The sequence below is a fragment of the Centroberyx gerrardi genome, chromosome 24 (assembly GCF_048128805.1).
Source record: "Centroberyx gerrardi isolate f3 chromosome 24, fCenGer3.hap1.cur.20231027, whole genome shotgun sequence".
NCBI classification, from domain to species: domain Eukaryota; kingdom Metazoa; phylum Chordata; class Actinopteri; order Beryciformes; family Berycidae; genus Centroberyx; species Centroberyx gerrardi.
The window spans coordinates 17,209,977-17,218,606 of record NC_136020.1 but is presented as its reverse complement, the minus strand read 5'-3'; the positions used below and the strand labels follow the sequence as shown (position 1 = coordinate 17,218,606).

The 8,630-nt window shown below is 42.3% G+C and overlaps 1 protein-coding gene across 1 annotated transcript in view; it reads left to right on the top strand.

The window, feature by feature from the left end:
- Positions 1-7,308: 7,308 nt before the first annotated feature.
- Positions 7,309-8,630, top strand: part of LOC139914293 (kinesin-like protein KIF21A) — a 50,656-nt gene continuing 49,334 nt past the window's right edge. The window contains exon 1 of the mRNA XM_078281896.1: positions 7,309-7,443. Within this exon, the coding sequence (XP_078138022.1) occupies positions 7,400-7,443 (44 nt within the window). The 5' untranslated portion in view covers positions 7,309-7,399. The remainder of the gene's footprint in view (positions 7,444-8,630) is intronic.

Genomic DNA, 8,630 nt, shown 5'->3' with positions numbered 1-8,630 from the left:
GGCCAGGCACTTGTCACCTAAAAAAGTTTCTATATTTGCTCTACCTTTACCATCAAAACTATTTGTAAAGTAGTGTTAGCATTCCTCATTCAAACCAGTGGGCACCGCTAGCTGGGAGCTAGCTTGTTAACTGTAGCTTGTTAGCTAGCTTGTTAGCAGCCTACAGTTCACAATGTAACAGTAAGGCATTCAGGACCTTTTCTCCAGAACATCATAGTAGTAAGATTGTCTTCATGTGTAGCTAGTTATGTAGAGCAAGTTCCTTTTGAGAAACAGAGATTTAGATGATAACCTTTAGCCTAACTGACCACTGTTAGCTTTAGTGACTCCATTTCATTAGGAGGGCTATACTAGGCCATATACATGAGTAGATGTATATTTTTTAGAGGTGCAATTTGACATTTTGAATTTTAGTCTGGAGTTCATCTTTCCTGAGAGCTTGTCTGATTGTGGTGAAAACATTTCACTTACCTGAAAAATGACTTGCAGTAGCCATTGGTTTGAATAAGGCTTACAATGCTATCAACCAAATGTAGAAACTTTATCTTAAATGTGACAAGTGCTTGCCTAGAAAAAAAAGAACATTTTTTCAAAATGTCACAGTATGCCTGTAATGCTTTGTTTCTGTGCAGATAGCAGTACAATCCCTGTCCTTATACCTCACCACAGCCCTCAATCAATTTAGTAATGTAATTTCAGTGTTTTAACTTGGAAACTCTTTCAAAACCCCATTAGATAAACTCAAAATTGCATGGTGGTCAAGCCAAAAACAAGGCTGTTTTACTTAGTTTCTGAAATGTTGATGTTTTGGAGAGACAAAGTTTTCACCGACAGCGACATTATGTGTCACGTCCTTTAGGATGTGATCAAAGGGAAGCCAAGTCAGCGCTCAGGGGCAACTTCACCACCAAGCCAGCAAAGAAAAGAGCCATCTTGGGTCTATTATTGGAGCGGTTAGTGACGCAGGTCTGAATCCAAAACTATAGTCTTCTGGTTTGTTGAACAAATACAAAGAGGTAAAGAGGCCCTCTTCAGAGGAGCCGGCGAGCCGAGCCTGGTCGAGTCTGGTCTGTCTATGCACAGTCACACACACACAGACATATACGCAGATACATGGGCCGTCATTCGCACATCGAAACTCTCAGATACACACACACCTGTCGAAACTCCCCCTGATGTTGACACAAAACACTCTTGTGTCTGCTGTGTGTCAGCCGTGACTCTGCTTTGTCAGCAGTGACACTTGGTACTCTCCTTTTGAGCCTGTTGTGATACACGTTACCGTATGACGGTACTGGACAGTGAGGTGACGCACTATGCCAAACAACAGCTGTACATTTGATATTAATGTAGGAAATACATCGCATTCTGCATTTATCACCTTTCTTCAGTGGAGGCTGATTAACTTTTAAAATCAGATCAATAGCCTTAATGAAAAAGCAGTATGTATGCCTCAGTGTACTGGAAATATATCTACTTATCTATCTAATTTTGCTTTTTTAAATTTCAAAATCGGGATAATAATGAAATACCTTATTGATCCCCTCAGAGAAATTCTCTTTTCTCTCGCCCCCCTCCACACAGAGGTCAGAGGTCAGGCTCTGCCCTTCATATCCAGGTTATTGTAAACAGGATTTGAGGTTTACAGGAACAAAACTGGAATACTTGAGCGTTCCGATTTATAATGAGATACCGGTGTGCATCCACATGCTCGATTTTGTTCCTCATCTACCAATCCGCGTTTGTTACCAGCAACTTCTCTGAAGTTGTGATATACTGTGAAGTTTGTGGTTTGTTATCTTGACATCATTTTTCTCTCTCACAAATGTCGTAACCGTTGTGTTTCCATGTGGTGGCTACAGGGAGGGGTGGCGTCGCTGCTTATGTTTTCTGCGGTATTTTCATTTTGTGGTTCAGACCTGTGTGCGTGCTCGTCCTGTCCCGAACTGAAGACTTAAGTTCATGTCTGAGGAAAGGTGATCTAGGGTCGGTTTTGCCTCTCAGGTGATGCTGAGTTAAATGGTCAAAGGGAGCACATCAGTGATCTGGGAGCAGCTGTCCTGGATTTGTGGTTTTCAGGTTTCACCATAGACTGGGCTCTGTGTCGTTCCACGCATTCAGTCGGTCCTGAAGTTCACCAAGTGATACAAATTGTCACATTTGTATCATTGCATTTTGAAACTTACAAAAGAATCCTTACAGAGGAATTAGGTCATTTATGACTTTTGTCGACCTCTGTTGACAGGTCTCTGGTGCAGCTTACGGTGGCCTGTGATGGACAGAAATATAAAAGTCACATTTTCACAATAGAGACGAGTAAGCTAGCTAACGAGAGCAGAGATCCAACAGAAATACCTTGTGAAGCAGTAATATATCACCATGCAATGTAAGACTGCTTTGGCATGTGCTTTTTGGGGTTGAGAACGAAATGTGTTGCAAAACCGGTCGCTTGCTCGGAGTACTGTCCTCTGTCTTTGAGCAGTTGAAAATGCGTGGAAAGTGAGTTTTGAAAGCCAGAAATCTCATTGGTATTGATCAACAACCTTGTCAACCCCCCGCAGTTATATCATGGTCATTTTGTGCTATGGGATACTAAAAATCTTACTTTAATGCACCTTTAATTTAATGTTGCAACTTTTTACTGTATTTGAAATTCACATACCATTTGACAATTAGTGATTGAATGTGTGGAACCACTTTGAACCCTCTGCCTGTGGTGAAATCTGCATCTATCTGTATGAATAGTCCTAATACTATAAAGTCTCACAGACTTTATAAATTGTTACTTTACAAAGACAGTCTGTAACGTTTGCCCTAAGCTGCATCCAGGACTCGATCAATGTCACTCCCAAACTTTGACTGGCTGGCACAGTGTAATACCGAGTCGTCTGATTGGTCAATACACCACTATTTTGTTGACATGCCACTATTTGGTTAACAAATCACCATGTTGATGTTGGCCTCCTTGTTGCAGACAGAGTGGACAATCAGTCACATCATCAGCAGAATATGAACTATAAGTGCGCTGCTACCTTTAAAACTACAACTAGGCTTGTTATCATCTTAAGAGAGACTGATCATGTTATAAATATGTAACTACACCCATAATAACCCATCTAATTTGTTATAAACTTGTATATTATTGCGACTGCATGTCAAGGATTAGCAACTCACTCAGACCTTTTGTTATTCTGAGCTTGGGCTGCATTCAGATGTCTTGCAGTGGGTCCTTTTTTCCTTCTTGGAGACTTTAATTTTTTCGGGACAGTTCGAGAAAAGATGTTAGACCATCTGGATGCGGCCCTGGTCTTCTCAGATAATGGCTGCTAGATTATTGAAGGACAATTTTAGAGGTTTTTTCCCCCCCAGAATGTGACTGGAGAAGAAAAATAACTGAAATTCAAAACGTCTTTAATAACTAAAGGAATAATAACTGGCACGCTCTATCATGGTCTATAGAACGATGATTTCCCTCTCAGTCAGAACGTGTTAAGGCATCACGGGCATTATCGTGCGTCTTGGAAACGGCATGGCACGTCCTTTAAACGACGTCATCCTGTACTGGAGTTTCTGATCGGAAGCGTGCCATCTTTTCCCCCGTGCCGTCTGTCACTCCGACTCTGTTGACAGGAGGGTTGGCACGCCGCTGAATGACACAGAGTCTGCAGCGCCACACTGGAACATGAGCTCAAATTCAAAGCAGACAGTGCCTGAAGTCCACAGACGTGACCCCACCGACGATTATAGCTTCAATCACTAATCGAGAAGTCAGAGATAAGTTTTATTTCATGTTGAAGGAAGTGGGATAATAAATCATGAGGTGTCCTCTTCATTCTCTCTGTCAGTGCAGTGCGTTTCCATGAAAACTAAGCTCATGGTTTGCCTACCTAGATGGCTGCGAGGAGATGTAATGGAGTAGTTTGAATTATGAAAATAATATGCTGACTTGAGTGCTTTTCACACGGCATGTTCTGCCCCAGGGCGATCCGCACTCCCAGGCTGAAAGTTGACCCCGGGCTAATGTATCCATCTGTCACACTGCAAAACTGAGCCTAAACTCTAGATTTGTATTGATCACACTAAAGTCAGGGATAACCGCTCTCCAGCGAGCCTCGGGCTAAAGTTATGCAGAGCCAATAGGTTCCTATTCATCGATGACAGTATCTTACTGCACACTGAAAAGGCATATTTTCATATCTTTAATATTCTTTAAGGCTTTTGCAGCTGCTTTAGGATACGCCGGTGTGAATCTGCAGGTAGCCCGGGGTCTAAAAGGTTGGAGAGTGAAGTTAGTCCTGGGTTAAATGCAACATGAAAAGCGCTCAAAGTCATCGTATCTCACTTCACATGGCACCTCGTCGTTTTTTATCCCTTACTTAGGAAACGAGTTAAGATAGCTTGCAAGTTAAGATAGGCTTTGTACTGCGTTGTATGACCCCGCTATATAATGACATCCTTACTAACAAAACTTTGATACTGTCATTTTGTCATCCCTTTTGTAAGTAAGAGATTGAATGTATCCATTATGTATGATAAAGCATCTGCTATGGCTACAAAGACAATGAGTACATGTGGTCAGGTCATACAGGTTTCCTTTTTGTTTGATTATTGCTAATTTTATGATTGTATTAATACTGCATGTAACATTATTTTATTAGAGCCATTGGGATTTTGAGAAAGGAAAATGCCACTCAGTTTAAAATTTCATGTTTTTCGAATGGTGTGGGAGAGTCAGTATATATGAACATGTAAAACTCTCCAGGCAGAAACCAGAGAACTACGACCTGACAGTGTCATCAAGATGTCAAATCTGCAGCTGTTCGATGGAGAATGACAGGGGAAAGATGGCAAAAGGTGACAAAAGAGCACCAAGGCAGGCTTTTTTCGGGGGATAAGGGCACACACTCACTTCAGGTTCAGAGCTGCTAATACTAATATATCAAAAATGTTCACAAATCCCTGTTCATGGTCTACGGAACGGCTCCAAATTTGACATTTTGAACACCACAGGTTCGATTTGTACAGCGGTTCTCTGGTTCCTGAGAGAGTTGTTCAAGTTCACATGTATTGCCTGGACCGTCCTGGACCATAGGAGCTATGGTCCAGGACGGTCCAGAACTATATGAAATCTTAAATGCAGTGAAATCTCCCTTTAAGGCCAGGGATTGGTACAGTTTGGGGTTACCACAGACTTTCTTGAGAGAGAGCTTTGTTTTTTTGGGGGGCGATCTAACCTCCCATACATACAACTGTTTTCCATCGTGACCTCCTGTAAAGGTAACCCCTGATTTACAAAGTCCTTTGCTGGGATCTCATTCTGCATGTGTAGGCATCTGTAACCGTGTGCATTGTTTAGCTTAGGAATCGAAAGAGGTACATCAGCATAAAGATCATCTGTTCAAAAACCATGTGCTACGGTCACTTTACTTTGAAAGATGAAGATGTATTTTCGTGTAAATAAAACAATACAGTGCAACCACTAAGAAGGGGAGCTGTGGTGTTGTTTCTTCTCCATCCCTCGGCCATGTGTCTGTGAAAAACAAAACAGCTGCTTTCCAAAATAAGATAGATACGCACCATTTGAAAGATATGATACCTGCAAATAATTACTGACATGAAGATGAAACTCATTTTGGAATTACTGAGATTATGAGCCACTTCTTTCACATCTGGACACTGTAACGAATGTCATGTGACTTTATTCCAAGCGGATACATTTTTGAACGAAACCTCTAACTTGTCGGCTTTGAAATGTGTTAGATTTAGAATTCTGTTAGAACTATTGATTACTAATGGAAGTAACCCGGAGTTGAAGCGGACATGAAATGAAACCTCTCCCAGCAGGCCAAAGGACATGCCACCCCTTCACTGTGTGAGATATTTGCAATGTCTCAGGCTCAATCTAAATCAAAACTGCACCCGGATCCCAGCCTACAGTTATTATTCCTTCTCACCCTTTGTGTTTCCCAGGGCCAACTGCATGCCAGATCGTTTTAATCTTGGACTCACAAGGCTTGTAGCCCCGGGAGAACTAGCATTTCACACTGGTACATCTCGCTCGAGGCCATTTAGCCCCACCAACAATAGAAACAGACTGACGCAGTGTGAAGAGGCTCGGTGCCAAGCTCCTGCCCGGGGCGAAGATATTACAGTATGATAACTACCATTGTCGTGCTTTGTACAAGCCAGTGTAGAAACCTTCCATGGGGCCTCGACTGTTGCAGTGTATTTCTGAAGCCATCTGCTGGCCAAATCAATTGGACACACTACCTGAATGAGAGTGTGATACCATAAGATGACCACAAGATGGCATCATGCTCATGTAGTCAACCAGATTTGCATACGCCTATAATGTCACCTTGTTAGTAATACTAATAATGTATGGTCTCATAGTGTATAGGGTATAGGGTTTATTACAGGAGCAGGCTGTATGTTTTCCATCCTAAAACATTCAAACATCCCTTGGAGGGTTTTAGTTCAGAAGTGAGTGTGATTGGGCTTTTTTAGGACCTACTGATTACTTTTATTAGATATGTAGATAATTATGTTTTATTTGGTTTGTAAAGCACATTATGACAATAATAAGTGAAAAGTGCTCTGTAAATTATTATTATTATTATTACTACTACTACTACCACTACTACTACTACTACTAGAAACTACTACTACTACTACTACTACTACTACCACTACCACTACTGATTATATATTAATATTATTATTACTAGTATTAGTGGGTTAGTTGTAGTAGTAGTAGTAGTAGTAGTAGTAGCCTAGTAATGATTTGAATTCTATTTTATTATTTAAATATTTTTATTCATATTTATTTTCGATTATTATTATTGTATTAGATTTTGTTTGTTTGTTTGTTTTTTTCAATTGTATTCTTCTTCTTCTTTTTTTTATTTGCCTATTTTTTTTTTTTTTATTCCTGGTCTAGACTGGCCCCTCTGCATTGGTACAGCTCGGCTCCGGAGGAGGAGTCTGGTCTGGTGACGTCCTCCGTCTTGGGAGCCGCACGCCAAGTGGATCCAGACACACCGCGCTCTCCCCTGCACCGCACCGGGGATGAAACGATGCCTCTGGAGAAGCTGATCACGGCCGGATCCTGAAGCCCACCATCTCCCCCAAAACAATGGACATAAAAACTTAGATCTTTTTTTTTTGAGCTGATCAGTCATGAAAAATGGCTCCTTAGTCCTCCTGTGCTTCCAAACGGGCGAGGAGGTGAGAGCCTGGTGAGACAGAGCGGCGGTGGCTCAAGACAGAAGCGCTTTTCTGGGAGGAGGAGGAGGAGGAGGAGGAGGTGGGGGGACGACGCTGCCTCCTAAGCCGATAAAGAAAAGGGAAATCAAGCTATTTTTAACCGGGCTGACCTGTCCTATCCCCCGGTAACACCATGAGCGGCGGGCAGGATGAGAGCTCGGTGCGCGTCGCCCTGAGGTAAGGATGCAGGCTTTGGACCTCCTCTCCCAAAAGATGCTCTTGCGGGTCACACCTCTCTGGGACCGCGCACTTGTTATTCCTGCCTGTACTATTGTTTTAGCAGCCACCATATGCCAAATAGTGAGCTAACCTACTGGCAAAAGCACACTCTGATGATCCAATGCCTCTCCACGCCATCTAATCTCACGGATATTTCCCTGTGCAGTCACTAATCCCAACAACAATGCCCTTCCCTCCCCATGTGCATTCATTTCAATGCTATTCTGGGACATTTGCTCTTCTCAACACCCCTTGCAATGCCAGTATAGCTGCGGTTTAATGGTCATTGTGTAATCTACAGAGTAAATATAGCCCGATGGCCTATGATTACATGAGCTCCCTTTGTTAATGCCTGCAGTATAGCACAGACATGCTGTGCAGTGGATTTATGAATGAAGATGTCGGTGCCTATAGGGATTAGGCCTGTAACTCTTCCTTTGCCATGCCTCAGTCAGTATAACACACAGTGGTTGATATTCAGCATTTTTAAAAACTGACACCTGCTCTGACATTGTTTGCAATTGTTAAAAGATCTATCTTAATACCTTTAGTGGCAAAAAAAACTTCTTGAAATTTTGAATTCTTGCAATATTGACCTGTGAATTTGTGTTTAATCTTGTTTTTTCAAGCATTTTAGAGCGACACCTTCCGATTCTGCCACACATGCTGTGTCATATGTTGATCTGACCCTTGATCAGCTTAGACCAATCCATTCTGTAGCAGACGGCCGTGATAGACTCCCATTGGTTTGCCAGTTTTATCAGTTTGTCTCATTGATGTTTATAGTGAGATTGTGCTGAGAGCGGAGGGGGGAGTGGTGGGGCTGAACAAAAGGAGAAGCCCATGACGCAGCCCAAACAATGATATATAACAAATCAATACAGAAATGAAGAGTGGCATGATACAATGGCAGCGGCAACAGTCGGGGGCAGGTGTGTGTGTGTGTGTGTGTGTGTGTGTGATAGAGAGAGAGAGAGAGAGAGAGAGAGAGAGAGAGAGAGAGAGACAGACAGACACTCAGAGAGACAGCGCCTGACACCTGAATTCAAATCACAGTGTCTGCTATATAAAAACAAGGGTGAACTGTGTGTGTGTGTGTGTGTGTGTGTGTGTGTGTGTGTGTGTGTGTGTGTGTGTGTGTGTGT